At 44.0% G+C, this 16,729-nt stretch overlaps 1 protein-coding gene across 1 annotated transcript; it reads right to left on the reverse strand.

Annotated features, from left to right (window-relative positions):
* Positions 1 to 802: 802 nt before the first annotated feature.
* On the reverse strand, positions 803 to 16,518 carry PARD6B (par-6 family cell polarity regulator beta). Its single transcript, XM_045082087.1, has 3 exons — positions 16,386 to 16,518; positions 11,774 to 11,996; positions 803 to 3,810 (listed from the first exon to the last, which is right to left on the reverse strand). Exons 1-3 carry the CDS (start codon positions 16,449 to 16,451, stop codon positions 2,987 to 2,989), a joined length of 1,113 nt encoding a protein of 370 aa, XP_044938022.1. The 5' UTR covers positions 16,452 to 16,518; the 3' UTR covers positions 803 to 2,986.
* Between the last annotated feature and the right edge of the window lie 211 nt (positions 16,519 to 16,729).

The raw sequence follows: 16,729 nt of genomic DNA on the forward strand, positions 1-16,729 counted from the left end.
ATCCCAGGATCCTGGGATCATGGCCTGAGCCGAAAGCAGAGGCTTTAACTCACTGAGCTACCCAGGCACCCCCCAATCTGTTTTTAAATTGCGGGAAGGCATCAGAAGGATTATCCTCCACTCTGGTTGACAGAGTTAGAGCAGAGATCAGCTAAGCCAATGACAGTGATGAATTTGGGATTAGAAATAGTTCAGTAGGAGGGTCCGATCTAGCTCAGGGCTCTTCCGTCATCCAGGATAACCGCAACCTGACCTGTACGGGCAGTACCACCCAGGGTGGTACTAAACAGCAAGGCTAAGTGAATTTGAATCTCAGAAGATACACTGTCCCATTACAAACTACTTTTGTCTTGTTGCAAATCATCTTACTGCAAATGGTACCTCTCCGCACCAGTGTCACACGTAACCTCTCACACGACCAGTGTAACTATGTTTTAAATACTACCTCCCTGTCTGTAATCATAAGCTCATACACAGCCACAGTCGCTGTACCTACAACTAAATTAAAAGTTGAGGAAGCCAGGACATTGTTGTAACTTATATTTGTAACTTAATTTTCTTCCCCCTCATTTGCTATCATATTGGTGCTTGCTAAGTATTTGCTGGGTCATTTTTCATATATTTGCAAACAAGAAAGTAGCCTTTATACAAGTCTATCTTTATTTGTAAAAAATAATATACAACTAAAGCTAAATTGATTTTTAAAATCAAAGTTCATTTAGTGATAATGTACATTTTATAATAAAATTGTAGTAAAATACTGACATTTGAGAGTTTAAACAAAGTATCATTCATGTAAAAATCATGTTGTCGCATGTAAAATTTAATTAGAAAATTCATAGTTCACAAAAGTACGTATATTTTGTTGATAGCTCATGAGAACATTATCATAAATTTACTCAAGATACAGAACAAAATTCACAGTTAGGCTTGACATTTCGTACTATAAAATTTTACACTGAATCCACTGATCCTTCTGTTAATAAGGTACACTTGGAATAATCGATTCAGACTACCAATGACCGGACATTTTATTGTATAACCAAGAGCTATTGGTTTTACAATACGTCTAGTAATCAATTATTTCACCAATAATTTAAATGAGAAATCTAGTTTTAACAGCACTGACATATACTCTTAGCAGGATAATTAAAATAAAAAGCACTAGCAGCTTTGATTTCCATTTTCATGAATACATACAAGACAAATCTGTACTTAATAGTTAAAATCTGTACAAAAAGTCAAGCCCTGAAGTAAGTATTTTTCCTCCAAGAGAAAAGTTCAGATGTTAAAACTCTGTTAAAAAATAAAAGAGAGAGAGAGAGAGGTAGTGTGTGAAAGGATTTTTTACTTAAAATGTTGAACCCCTGCACCACTTATAGTATAAATGAAATTTAACCTACATGTTAACATTTTACTGTTCTAGAGTCAAATTTCTATACCTCACAGAAGGTTAAAGCTGGAATGCCATTAGCAAACGGTGGTAGAGAAGTGGAAGAAACTGGGTGAATTCAACAAAAAAGTACATTGCATTACATAACGTTGTGCAGTTAATAGTTCCGCGATAATCTGTTTAGTGGTAACGTGAGCAAAATACACTAAGTATTCTGAGTCAAGTGACCTGCCTTCAGTCCAAGACTTCTTCATATATCTTTACCCTAGACAGAAAATATCCTTCAAAACGGAGTCACTGAATTCTTCATTGCTTCCCTAGTACGCAGCTGTTACGGAGGAACCCATTCTAGCCCTACTGTAAAATGAATGAATAACTCACTCTGAGAGAAGGAGCCGTAAGCCACAGGGGACTTAAGCGCTGCCCGCAGTCCTGGGTTTCTACATACAGGCCTACTGCGGGGCCCGTCAGGCGAGGGAAGTCAGGCGAGGGATGGAAGTCAGCAGCCTCGCCCTTCACTTGTTCTAAGTGGATGCCCTGGAAAGTAATCAATAGCCTCATAGAATCACTAGCAATACACTCTACCGGTCCAAGGTGAATAGTCTTATCTTTTCTCATAAAGTACAGGTAGTGTTCCTAGAAATCCCATTAGGGAAAAAAACCAAATCATCTCATGTAAAAAAGTGCACAAGTGTGTCGTGTGTGTAAAAATCTCTTAATTTGGGTGCATTTTTAAATCCAAAATGATTCCTACTACTCAAATACATAGCAGAGTATTAAAAGCACACCCACGAAACACACACCAACAGCAAATGGAATGATTCCAATGAGACGGGGGTGCGGGTGAGGAGACGAAGGGAGTCTCAGGTGTAACCAGCTGACGGCGCTGCCTTTTCAACGTTAAGTTATACGCACAAGGAGTGAGTCTGTGAATGTGAAAACTATGGGATGAACAAGCTTGGAACTTGAACAACAGTTACAGTTTCTTAATTCAGGAACACGGTGTCAATGCTTTATGATGTAGGAAGCGACTCCCAAAAACAGGCGATTGGTTTGATTTCTTAAATATTAGGGGGAAAAAAAAGCATCTGAAAAAATTACTTGTAACAACGAACAACAGAGGAACAACCTTAAAAAATCAAGATAAAATATAGGGAACATAGGAGCTGAGGTCCCCAAGGTACCAAAGGGCAGAATCAGACTTCTTCACATTAGAATTTTAAAAAATATAGTTAAAGGAAAAGCTAACTGGGCTCTGCACAGCAGGTTAAAAAATATGCAACCACTTCGAACGGAAATGATCTGGTCCTCTCAGTTCTGAGAATGTGCTCTAACATCCAGTTCTCTAGAGACAAAATAACAAAAGCACGTAATTTCATTAGCAAAGGCCCCTTTCAGACTTAAACTCACCTCTGACAAACTGAAGTTTATATTAACAATGATCAAACTACTATTATAACAACATTTCAAGCTTGCAATATTAATTTTCTCATGCCTACTCCAGGTCACTGGTTCAGAGGTATATATGCTTTGAACAGCCAAATCTACAAGTCCCTGTGGCATCCTCACTCCAAAGACATTCGGACAAAGGCTTCATAGAGTTATGATCGTTCCGTCTTCTTCTAAGAGTTTTTGATCCGGAGCATGTGTTTCTGTATTTGTGCCACTTGCTACAGGTGCTAAGCTCACTTCGTTAGAAGGAATAAAGCCGTTCTGTCCAGACTCAAAATTCAGTTCTATCTGCGTTAATGATTCGAGGCTCTCCGTATTAGGAACAGCTTTAGGAATCTGCTGTGGCATTCCATTATCTTCGATAACAATGTCATCTTCATCACTGTCTTCGTCCTCTGGCTCAAAGCTTGGTTCTACCTGCTGGACACAGCCCAGGAGGCTGTTATCTGTGGACTGGCCGGAGCTGCCGGAAGTCCTACTGTTCCGAACCACATTATTCCTCTGGTTTGCTGGTCTCACCGTTATAATGAGGTTGCGGCTGTTGGCGATCATCATGTCTGTTACTTGGTCAAGACTCTTCCCTGAAACTTCTATGCCATTAACTTCTAAAACTTCATCATTAACAGCTAGTAGTCCTGTGCTTTGAGCCAGGCCTCCTGGGACAAGTCTAGATATAAAGATCCCTGGGACCTTCTCTAAGCCATGTGGCGTGACCCTGACACTGGAGCCGTCGCGGATGTAGAACCCTAAGGGTTTTTCAGTGCCGTATTTGTAAAGACGAACCCTACGGTGTGTTTCTGGGAGAATGTCCACGTCTATAATAGAAGACACAGGTCTGAAGTCTTGGGGCATACTAATGACTATGTGTGGCTTTTTTCTATGGTTGTCAGGACGCAATACATTGGTTAAAACATTCTTCTTCTTTATTAGTGTGTCTGTACCAAAGGCACTGTAGTCTGCTTCTTCTGTTTAAAAAAATAAAATAAAATAATTACAGAGATGATGTAAAAACACCCAGTTTACCCACAGTTGAATCCATACAGAGAGATAACTCACATGTATTTGGTACATAAACAATTTACTTTTTTTTTTTTTGACAGATCACAAGTAGGCAGAGAGACAGGCAGAGAGAGAGTGGAGGAAGCAGGTTCCCTGCCAAGCAGAGAGCCTGATGCGGGGTTCAATCCCAGGACCCTGGGATCATGACCTGAGCCTAAGGCAGAGGTTTTAACCCACTGAGCCACCCAGGCGCCCCAGTACATAAACAATTAAAATATTAGCCTATTCTAATCAGATCAAAAGGCAGCGCAGTAGTAAGACCTGCTGTACCAACAAGAAACCACTAGGTGGCCCTCTCAAGCACACATCATAAAATCCCAAATGTTTAATCTGATAAAGCTCAAGGACTACTTACAACAGTAAGAGGCGAAAATCAAATTCTTGTTAAGTTTACACACACATTTTAAACAGCATTTCAAGTGAGTTACTTAAAACATATTTTTCTTTCATTTGTTTAAGAAACTCTAGGTTGGGGGCGCCTAGGCGGCTCAGCGGGTTAAGCCTCTGCCTTTGGCTCAGGTCATGATCCCAGGGTCCTGAGATAGAGCCCCGCATCAGGCTCTCTGCTCAGCGGGGAGCCTGTTTCCTCCTCTCTCTCTGCCTGCCTCTCTGCCTACTTGTGATCTCTGTCTGTGTCAAATAAATAAATAAAATCTTAAAAATAAATAAGTAAAGAAAGAAAGAAAGAAAGAAAGGGACACTTTTGATTCCCAAGGTAAATCAAGGGAACAAACTTCTATTACAGGCAGCGGGGCAGATGATGTAATTCAATGAAACAGACAATATGCATGAAATGATCATGTAAATTAGATGAATGTATATCTAGAATTTAGGAATTTTAGTCTACTGCAAATAAATGTTCTCCCTCAGTTTTCTGGGGGAGATCTTATCTTCAATTTCTCCACTTTTGAAAGAGGCTGAAGTCTAAGATTGAACTTTTCTTCACTGTGTGAAAAAGAAGTGTGGAGGCCCCTTTCTTGGCGGTTGTGCCACAGTCTTTCTTCCACTACAGGAATTTGTGTGGCCAAATCCCATTTGCCATGGAGCCTTGTTTTTTAAGTAAAAATGTTCTCGTTTTTAAATGCTGACACCTAATTAAAATAACAACAAAACAAACACCAGTTTGAGTCAAACAACTTGCATGGATAGCGTTCCTGCTTCCACCCAGAGGACCTACCCTCTCTAATGTAAAACTAAGGGAAAACAGGGCACCTAAAACCAGATCTGCCTTCTGAAATCAAACTGCTGGAGGAAAATACCTACAAACAACACCTCATCAGAGAATGACAGGTTTAAAAAAAAAAAAAAAAGAAAAGAAATGAAATTAACATCAGGTGGGAAACTTGAAACCATGTTTCAAAAATAACAAAGGAGGAGAAACTAAAAATTCAGAATTTTCAAGGATAAAAATATATATATCCGAAGAACAAAGGAGACAAAATCCCCCTCCTGCAAAGAACTAGCTCAAAATCCTAGTCTCAGCAACTCCGGATAATAGTACTATCACCACACTGTGACTGTACAGGCTCAGTTTATATTCTGTCCCTTGACTCTCACTCTATTGATAAATATTATCATCTTTACTACATAAACCAGGAAATGAAGAGTACAAAGTAATGATTAAGAGTACAAAATACAAAGACTGGACCTTTATTTTCTTACTAGACCAATACTTTACACATTCACAGAATGAGTATTAAGTGTCAGGTGTGTGTGTGTCTGAGTATGGAGAACTTTTTTTCCTCAGGCTGCTTCAATTCTCCAAGAGCTAGTTGCAGAGAAATGTACAAGACTTGGAGTACCTTAATTTTTGGCATTTCCCCCCCTCTGGGGATAATTCTGTCTTTATTTAGAAAGTATGTATACCCTGTTCTCACAGAGACAAATTTGTTTATAATTTGGCTTTGGAAATTAACTCACTGATATGAGAATCATTTTGCAACATTTGACCGAAAGCCTCTCAACGATGGTCTCCTTCTCAGTATGTTTTCTCAGAAGTATATATTTTCATTTTAAAAGAACCAATTAAGAAAACCCACATAGGATTTATAAGGAAATTTCCAGACCATACACACAGAGAGTAAAACTAAGTTGCCTACATGGGAAACCTGACCAAAAAAAAAAAAAAAGAAAAGAAAAAAGAAAACAACCCCAAATCTGCATAATTTGGCATCGCATCCAGACTGTTTGAATGCTCTCTGCTAAATTCTCAAAAGCAATATGCCCCAGCACAAAGGCACCTTTGTTCTCCCATCTAGCTAATCAGTTTCCAGCCACTGGGAAAAGAAATATTTTGGCAGAAAGCCAGGGTGCAGAGTGTTAGTTTAAAGTGTAAAGGTGACTGTCCACAGGGGACCGGGAATTCACTTTCTACCTGAGTCTGTGTGTCAAAGCACTGAACTCAGAATAAGATGAAAAGTTCGCAAACCTGGTTCCCAGCAACCTCTGTCGCCACAAGAACCCAGGCTTATGCAACAGTACAAGAGCGAGGCTCCCCCAGCAATCCCTCCCTCATCCCAAGCCTGTCCCTCGGCCACTATCTCGGCTGACGGCAATCAGCAAGGATCCACTCGGAATGCCTCTGAGGAGCCAAATTGCTGGTCTCAATTCCTTCCGAGCCGAAAGCTCCTGCCCTCCGCTCACGGGAGCAGCCTCGCACGCACTCCCTCTGGAACGGTCACTCTTCAGACCGTTAATTCTGAAAAACCTGGTTATCTCATTCCTTAACTCACAGGGAGTCGCAAGTCACAGATTCAGAGCAGAAGGTGAGGGTCCACCAGTAGTGAGTGGCAGGCACAGATCCAGGAAGGAAAAGCCTACAGTGTTAGAGCCCATCTGGAGAAAACCGACCAAAAATGAAAAACCAAACCCTCATATAACCCCCTTCATCATCCCTGTACAGTAGCGAAACAGTCACAGTTCATGGTAGGGTCATCGAGGAAGTTCAAGATTAGGACCCATTTAAAATTCTGTGAGAAGACAGGGAAGAATGAAGTAATTTTTGAAATCATCCTGTTCCGGGGCTGACCACCTTCTGCCCCGAAGAGCCAGACGGTGAGCGCTCCGGGTTCGCGGGTCACCCAGTCGCTGCCGCAGGAGCCAATGGGCCAGACATAAAGAACGGCGAATGGCTGCGTTCCAAGAAAACCGCCAGCAAGCTGTGTTTGCAAACCCCTGTTCTAATCCAAAATGGTTAAAAAGAACTAAATCTGGCAACTTTAAAAGGATTAAACATCACCTAAAGCAATACTCAAAGCATGCAAATCCCTTCATTTCCTAATATAAGGAATCCTAATCACCAAACATTCCAGAAGCGCCCGCAACCTGGCCAGGCCGCAACCTGGCCAGGCCTCGAATCCCGGCCGCAGATTCAGTGAACCAGAGAGGAGTGGGGGGCTTGCTCTCGTGGAGCTTACAGTCTGCAGGAGGAGAGGGCCATTACCACCTGCAATCTCATTATTTCAAAGGGGCCAGGAGCCTCGGTGTAGACAGACTGCACTGCGCCGCGGGCGCCCAGCCTGTGTGCAGGGTGCAGCAAGGCTTCTCCCGGGGAAGTGAGGTTTGCGCTGAGACTGGAAAAGCAGCCAGCAGCTAATCAGGTAGGACAGGGAGGAATGCTGCCGAAGCAGGGTCCAGCAAATGCGGGGAGCAGGATGGGGGAGGGGCAGAAACCCCCCGGGGAGGGAGGGAGGGGAGGGAGGAGGAGGAGCCAAGGGCCCCTGCGGAAACCAGGCCTAGGGATGATGGACTTCAGCCTAAGGGCACTGGGAAGAAAACAAAGGTTTGGGTTTTTCTGTTAAACTCACCCTGACTTTAAGTGGGAGAGTGACCCTGAGGGAGACGACAGGCGTTACTGCCATCATTCTGAATAGTGCCTGGCCTCTAGCAGAGGCAGTGCTGATGGGGAAACAAATCTGAAAAATAATTAGAACTGCTGGAACAGGCTTGGTGACTGGCTGAACTACAGGTGTGTGTCACAGGTGACACCCAGGTTTCTATCCTGAGCAACTGGTGTCCTACGCTGTTCTTCAAAACTCAACTGACAATTATGATGCATCTCTCTTGGAGCATTTTGAAATCACGGCGGGATTCACTGAGAAGTGATCGTCAAGTGCACCTACAAACTAACGTCCGCTGCACAGCCCTAAGGATTGAGGGGCCTGGGCCACCAGGCAGTGTCTCAAGTGTGACAATGCGTAAAGCAAGCAAGGCTCTTCTAGGGTTTCCAACAAACTCTTTCCAACAAATGCGCCTTCTGGTGTCATCCAGAAGCAGAAGGTAACACAGCAAGAAGCTGTGGTGTGGATGTTCGGATCAGATCCGGTAGGGAGTCCGTGCGCATCCAAGGATTCCAGACTTGGCCGCCCCTCCCTGACTGGCTGGGAAACCTCTAAACTCCAAAAGGGGACCGGGGCTGGCAAAGTATCTGGGAATCCCTTCTGCGAACCTGACTTTTCAGATAGCAGGGATTTTGTTTTCTTTGGTTTCTGCTTCCATGATAATAGTCCTAGAGTACGGGGGCTTTTCTTCTAGCAATAAATTACGGTAAGACACAAAACCTTTCAAGATACGCAACGATACAATCTGAAATCTGAGTTCATACTATATAGTTTATGCATTCAACTGTGAACTTTCACTTCGAAGAAACTTCTGGTAGGGGTATCAGATTTTAAAAGACCACGTGATTTTAAAACTCAAAATGGTTTAAAAAAAATTTTTTTTTTAATCACTTGGTACCATGTAAGTGTAATTGCTGCCCTATTGATTCCTAAACTGGCATCAACAGGCCAAGAAAACAAAGTGTATTGTAATTAAGCAGTAAAATGTTACTATACTTAACATCACGCTTTGTATTAATTTCCTAAATTTACTGTTCAGTGAAGTTTGCCTAAAATCAGCTTCTGCTCAACATCTGTTGAGCTTTACAAGAAAAAAGTATCACTGTGAATCACAAGGCACCACATAAGTCTTGTTAAGACGGACAATAAACAAGATAACTCACGCATACAGAAGGTAACTCCAGGTCTGATAAAGGTGGGAGGGTCAAGGGGCTTCCGTGATCCAACAAGACCCCCCCTCCCCCCTCCGAGGAAGTTATTTGAAGTTATTTGCGAGTGATAAGATCTGAAGGGTGGGGGAGGGGGTTAGTGAGGAGAGAAGCAAGAGCAGAAGCACCGGGACAGCAACACCATTTCCACGTCCGAGAGCTTGAGAGCTTGCGTGCCTGGTGGGCCTGGTTGAGCAGGACCGCGGGGCGGAGGGGGGGCGGGAATGGAGAAGGATGAGGCTGGGAAAGCCCAGAGCAGGAAGGATTTCACTCTGGGTGCAATGGGCGGCGGGGGAGGGGGGCGTGAAACAGGAACGACTTGACCAGCTTACTTTTATGCTTTCCTTAAGTCACGTTTGTATTACATTTATATGTTTATATTTTAACGGATTTTAGGGCACCTGGGTGGCTAAGTCGGTTAAACATCTGTCTTCTGCTCAGGTCGTGATGCCAGAGCCCTGGGACTGAGTGAGCCCTGGGGGGGGGGGGCTCCTGCTCAATAGGGAGCCTGCTTGCCCCCCCCCCCCCCCCCCGTCTCACTGCCGTGTGCTCTCTCTCACCAACTCTCATAAAGAAATGCAATCTTAAAAAAGAAATCAAGATTGTATTTATTTATTTGATAGAAAAAGAGACAGAACACGAGCAGGGAGAGCAGCAGAGTGAGAGGGAGAAGCAGACTCCCCGCTGAGCAGGGAGCCCCGACGACGACGTGGGGCTGATCCCAGGACCCTGAGATCATGACCTGAGCCTAAGTGCCCCATGTTCATATTTTTAAAAACAAACGTTCTGTTGAATGCACCGCCTACTTCTAAATAAAACTTTACTTTTTTTAAAGACAGGGGAAGGGGTAGGGGCGGAGGGAGAGAGAATCCTAAGCAGACTCACCGTGCCCTGTGGGGAGCTAACAGGGCTCAGGGCTTGAGCTCACAACCGTGAGGTCATGACCTGAACAAAAACCAAGAACGGGAAGCTTCACTAACTGCGCCACCCAGGCGCCCCTTTTTAAATCGAATTCTACAAGCTGCTCACTATACTGGACATTGATTTCTAGGACATAGAAAACTTCTGTTCACATATAAACATGTTCAAAAGCAAAGAGCAGAACACAACGACCCTTAACAGATGTGAGGACTGATCCCACAACCACTACGTGTTGCAGCGCCAGTAATAAAAAACATGCAGTGGCATGATCCAACTCTGACCATCTAACAGAAAGGATAATCCAACAAAATTTTGTTGGATGGCAGTGGTTTAAAAATAACCACTCCACGCCTGCATACCCCTTCCAAATACAACAAAGTATTTTAATGAAAATTACAACTGCTACCAAGAAAGGCCTACTCATCGATAATTAATATTACTCTGCTTAAAATGACCAGTTCCACGTGAATGCTTGTCTTCTCTCCCCTACTGATGTTCTTTTGTCTCCAACAGTCCGTGCAGCTTTCCAAGGGTCTATCCCTGGTCTTCATCCCTACAAGGCCTGACGTCTCCTCCGGAGAATTTCTCAAATATCACTTCTCCACAGACTTCCAATTTTCTCTGACTGGGCCTCCAGATTTCAATCCAAAGTTCCTGTCTACCATTTCCAATTTCCTACGTGGCATGGTTAAAACTCACCAGCCAAATATCCTAAAACCAAACCCATTTTCTTTCCAAACTAATCTCCCTCTTCCAAATTCTGGTTGTTTATGACACTGTTCTAGCCGTCAGACTCGAACCCAGAAAGCTGTTCTCTGCTGGACTCCTCTTCAACTCCCCGCCATCCCGGGGGGAGCACAGCGACTCTCAAATATCAGATATGCCCTCTTCAACGCTGCCACTTTCGTCGCCTGCCTCCTCCACTGGGGCGGCTTCCCAGCTGTCCCTTCACCGCCGGCTCCTGGCCCTCTCCTCTAAGACCCTGCTCACTTCAACTCATCCCCAACCGCCAAATTAATCTTCCTAGATTAATACTCTAACTACACCACACGACTGTTACGTATCTATGAAATCCATCTCAGAGGTCTTTGGGAAAATCAATTTGTGCGTTTCTATGTATTCTGTAAACAGTTAAGTGTTATGAACATGTCACCCTTGGGAGGTTTATTTTGTTGGTGGACTTTAGTTCCTCCAAACCCAGAAAAGCAAAGCTATATAATCAGTGGAATTTCAAAGCCCTAGGAGTGGTCTAACGTTTATCAACTGGGAAATAAAGTTTCACCTTCAAGGGTAATTCCTAACCATTCTCTCAAACTGTTTTCTGGGTTGGTTTATAAACACTGTAAGGCTTTCATTATCCCACCAATACTAAGTTTGCTGCTGTCATGCTGGCTTTCTAAACCTCTTCATTTACCAAAACCAAAGAAATAAAAATGGCACACATCATGCCCAGGCGCGGCCAGGCAGACACACAGACTCACGGGAGGCCAGAGTTTAAAAAAAAAAAAAAAAAAAAAAAGTTCTACAACTCAAAATTCTTGTCATATAGGATGGTTATTTCAAATGTTCTTTTGCAAGACTAATATCAGTGTTTAAATTCCTCCATAATAATGACTTGCTATCTAAGTTTCCAGATAATTAACTTTATTTCTGTGAAGAGTATTCTAAATAAGTAACTTTCCTTCAGGTAGTTATTAAGTAGTAAATACAGCACTTGAAAGTTGGTTGCCACCAAAAAACGAGCATCTTTCTCTGATTCCCAAGTCCCAGTCTTTACACCATATCTTTCTGAATGGACACAGTTCTATTCAACAAAGTGAGAATTCAATGCATAATCCTACCCGTGAGGAAAATAAACTACTTTTATTTCTAAAACAGTGTCTCTACACAGTGGTACTTACCCTTTTTTTGTATAAAAATCCTAAGCAGTGGATTGGCCGTTGAAACAGCTTTGTGGTAATTGTCATCATTATTTATAGGTAACAAGTCTCCGTGGATGTCTGCATAGCCTACTAAAACGTCAACATTGGGTATCTTATGAACGTGTTGCAGTAATCCATAAAACTCCTCAAATTTTCCAGGTTTGGATCTTTCCAGTGAAAACCGACGAAATTCAGCTCCAAACTATAAATACAATGAACATCTTAATTAAAAACAAACAAAAGTAACAGGACCCAATCTGAAAATGCACTCCATAGGAACATTAACAGTAGCAGTGTTTCTCTTAATAAGAAAGAGTGTTGGAGTGACACAGTCTATTGTCACAAATCTCATTATTTGGAGATAAAATAGGGTAAGACAGACAGGAACGTGCCTTCTCACTGCTACATCTCCGAGGGGCATTCCCATCAAGGATGAGGCTCCACTCAATCCCTGGGGTTCCCAGGCCTCCCCGGGGACTGTCCCGCAAGAGTGACTCCGCTCAAACCCTGCCTGGAGCTCAGATCTTGACAGCAGTCCTCTCCCCGCCCAGACCATGGGGTAAGAAAGATGTGCCCAAGTCTTTATTTTGGTAATTAGCAAAAAGCACCGAAGTTTCTTCCCCCATGAAACGAATTATGATTTCAGAGGAAGTGGAAAGAACTAATAGCAACACATAAAGAAGGGACTTTGAGCTTCTTGGCATGAAGGCACAATACAAATGGGAGGTCTATCCTACAAGGAATAGGTCTAGAGATAAGGAGCATCTTCCCTATAATCATGCTGGAAAAAAGCTTTATTAATACATAAAATATACATCCTACAACCATCCTATTAATGCAAGGAGTGTGGATATGCTTGGCCCAGTGCCTGGGCCCTACAGACGGAGGGCTCAGGCCCGCCACAGGAGCTCACCCATGAGTGGTAAAGACGACAAAGACATCCGAGAGGTATTAAGGAACCACAAAACCACCTCTATCACGCCCCGTTCTCATTCCTCTAGAATCATACCTTTGCTCTCCAAACGCCAGATTATTAAAGCGGTTGGTATTCAGCACTCAGGACTGGCTTCATCTGGTCCCCGATAAACAGGATCTATGACTGACTATGGGCCCAGTGTGCCGTTTCCTCCAGGGGGAAACCCAGGTAAGGTTAATCAGCCTTCCTCAGAAAGCGCCCGGGTCATGTAAGCTCAAGGAACCCTACAAAACTATGATCCCACTCTTAGGGATCACCGTGGAGACCAGATATCAAACACTCAGTTGAGTCCTCCAGCTGATTTTTTTTTTTTAATTTTAAACAAATGTTTGTCAAATGTATTCAACCACTGAACTCCTTTTTCCTCTAAATATCTACTACTAAGAAATACTAATGTATTCTAATGTAATGTAATACTAACACAGCCTTAAGCATCAGCAGAAACAGTCTCCATCAGAATAATTTGAGCAGATTACAAATGTGTCAGTTCCTCTTCCAAAGGATCGATGTGATATCTCAAGGCACTGTATCTGTTACACTGAAGAAGTTCATGTGCTTGCTAATACCCACACCTACTCATCAGTATTAAATTAAGTTTAAAATTCACCCAAACCACCTCCTCTAATGAATCTGAGTTTTCATGACACATTCCTAAAACATAAACACCAACATTGGTCAAGAATATAAGGTGACTCATACCTAAAACTCTCGAAGTTTAGTCACACCTTCACGTTTCAAAGTCAATAAAAACTCGGCAACACCCTTCATATCAGAGCTAGTCTTATGATGTTATCAAAAGTCACAGTTTCTCCTCCTTGGTCTTTATCCTGGTATCACAACCTAAAGCTACTGCCACGGATCTGCACTAGGGTTTATCACTGTCCCAGGTACGTGAATGAGAGTAACATCTAACCCATGAACATTTTAGGGCTCCAATGACTTTGCTCAATAAAGCTTTGGGGTGAAAATCCTTTACTCAACTTGTTTTTCTCTTCCTTAAATGTTATGATAAAAACAATGAAAAACTGTATGGCTTCACAGCTGACGTGCCCTTTTGCAAATGTTAGCAGAAAACAAAACTGAACAAGAGAAACTTACTCTTCTTGCGGAAAAACAACAGGATTAAGAGAACGTATTACTACGTGAAGAAAAATACTAAGACAGAGATAAAATTAAGACCCAGTAACACCTATTCACTGTGTGAAGCATCTGTAACTCTTATGTAGGCCAGTCTAGTTTGTCTTGGCCACCCAGGATGTGGCCTTCTCCCAGCATCTGCTAGGAGAATAGACACCCTTAGCCCGGCATCTGTTGGTACGTTCAAGAAACTGCAAAGTTAATTTCAATACTGCTTGCCCAAGAATAATAATTAGAACATGTACAGCCCAAAGATTGTTCCAAGGTCATTAAAGGATTCCACCTTCATTATCGATTAAGAACTTGCCCCGCTCTGCTCAGGTGATACAGTTGACACTGTTTTTTACGCCGAAGAAAAAGAATCTGAAGTGTGGATCTATCTGCACATCACGGGGTTGCGGTTACAACCTCTTGACCATCAGTTTTGTAAAAAGCTGTGCTATCTCCAAGGCAGCTGACAAAGGGAAATACTGTTTCAAACATCTGTCCAAATACTTTGTAAATGATAAAGATGACAAGTGTTTCATTTAATCAGCTAAAAATAAATGTGTCAACAGCATCTATTTAAAACAAGGTGTCACAGACCCACTAAAACCAGTACCTAATATTCTGTCTACACACCAACTTCGAGCACAACAGAGGAACCACATTTCATTCAGTGCAGGTTCTCAGAAAGCCTTGATTCTATTTCAGAGACACGGCTCACTACAAGTGCAGCCTGACAGCTCAAATATATAACATGTAGGAAAGACTCACAGTCAGCGGACAGAAGAGAAGGGGGCCAGAAAGCCTGAAATTCCTGTCCCAGAGTGCGCCAGCTTTCCTGTCCAGGAGACAAATGACCATTTGATTGTACTTATCAGTGCACCTAGAATCTCTGCCCATTTTTTCCCCTATGATGAAGAATTAAAAATTGCTACCAAGATTAGGACCACAAACTGCATTCGAAGATTATGCAATATCCCAAGTGTTTGTCTTTTCTTAACCTCAACCCCCACAGATGCAAACTAGATTCATGACAGAAATGCCTGAGAAAGTTCAACCAGTGGGCACAGAACCACTCAGGCCACTATACCGCTCGAGGAAAAACCCTGTATATTTGGAGTCATCTTAACCCCTAGCTCAAGCACGTCTCTTCCATTTGCTCTAGCGGTTCCACTGAGGACACGGGGAAGAGCACATTCTCTCAACTGCTATAATTACATTTCTGTTCTTATTAAACAGGACGGTTTCTGTGAAACTACTGCCCCTCCTGCTCCAGAAGTTACAAATAACATTTAAATGATGTTTAAAATGAATGCAGATCTCAGTTACAGCAACTTACAGAACTTTGCTTATCAACGAGATAATAAAGCCATTCCCCCCACAGGCTCCGGGCTGCTCTCTTTCCTCCACTTCACTCAAAACCACTCCCTGATTTGGGATTTGCCCGGTTTCATCATTTCTGAAGTTGATATGCTTGTACTGTTCTCCCATTCTTGCAGGTGTTTTGCTTTTCTCAACTCTTTTTAGTGCTCTCAAAAACAGTTTTAGTCTATAGAGTCTAGAAGTTATTCTGTAAAAAGGCTTCCAGGTTTTGTCATAAAAGCAGAGTCCCGCAAAGTCTTAACCTTTCTGACCCCTCCCTTTTGTCAAGAGAATCAAACTAGATCATCTAAACTTCTTCGGCTCTTCAACCCAGGAAATGCTTGCTGAAAGTGGGGCTGTGGTTGCCGATCACCTTCAAATTCCAGCTCAAAACCCCCTCTGGAAAGCATTCTCTACCTAATCCCTAAAGACTACCCAGCTCAGGCAGCCTTGCAATTTAGGAATTCAGGGGATGCGGCGGGAATGATCAGCAGACTGGCATACCGTTGGTCAAGAAGGAAAACACTTGATGTGAAAAGGTAGCCCGATGGAATGAGAAGAGCATCCAGCCTCAAACTGTAAAGAGCTACTCAAACGAAAGGTGATAGTGTTAATTTTATAGATTAAACGCATACCAAAGGTAGTGCTGGAAAAATCCCTAGCAGGAAGCAAAGCGAACTTTAAAAGGTCCCTTTAGTGCACTGGGTTCTCCCTTTCACCCCACTCGATGCACCCTTGAACCACAGAAAGGGGTAACACTTTGTGACCACGCGTCTTCCAAATAGCTTTTCCTCCGAGACCAGGAGCTAGAATTTACCCCCAAGCCTTCGTCCCACACTGCGCTCAGACGCCTCCCATCCCTTAACAGGAGTGAGATTCAAGGAGATTAAGTGCTCCATGGGTCTTCCCACCTGGGCCAGGAACAAACACACGGCCCCTCCTTCGCCCCCTTCTCGGCAAGTTTACTACCCACCACCTCCTGCCTCCGCACCCCACTGCCGCACCCCCCGCGTTGCAGACACCGGGCAGTCCCCCCCCCACCCCGGGCGCCCCGGGCAGCCCCCGGCCTCCCCCAGGCCCGGCCCCGGCCCCCATCAGCCGGCCGCTCCGCCCAGCCCCGGCCCCGCGCACCTTGCTCTTCACCTCCATGGTGCCCAGGCAGCCGCTGCCCGCCCCGTGCCGGTGGCTGCGGTTCATGCTGAGGCCGGGCCCCGCGGCGGCCTCCTCCGGCCGGGCCGCCCCTCGGGAGCGCAGGGAGCGAGTGCGCGGCCGGCGGGTTGGGGACGCGGCTGCGGCCCGGGCGACTCCTCACAGGCACCTGCAGAGGGGCGGCCGCGGCTCGGGTCTCCGCGCAGAGCTCCGCTCGGCTGCCTGCTCACGCGGCCGGACCGAGGGTCGGACTGGCTGCGCGGCGGGTGGGGACGCGACTCCCTCCCTCCGGGCCTCGGCGGCGGCCGCGACGGAGGAGGAGGAGG

This window comes from Mustela putorius, unplaced genomic scaffold (genome assembly GCF_011764305.1).
Source record: "Mustela putorius furo isolate JIRA1106 unplaced genomic scaffold, ASM1176430v1.1 tig00000592_pilon_pilon_pilon, whole genome shotgun sequence".
NCBI lineage: Eukaryota > Metazoa > Chordata > Mammalia > Carnivora > Mustelidae > Mustela > Mustela putorius.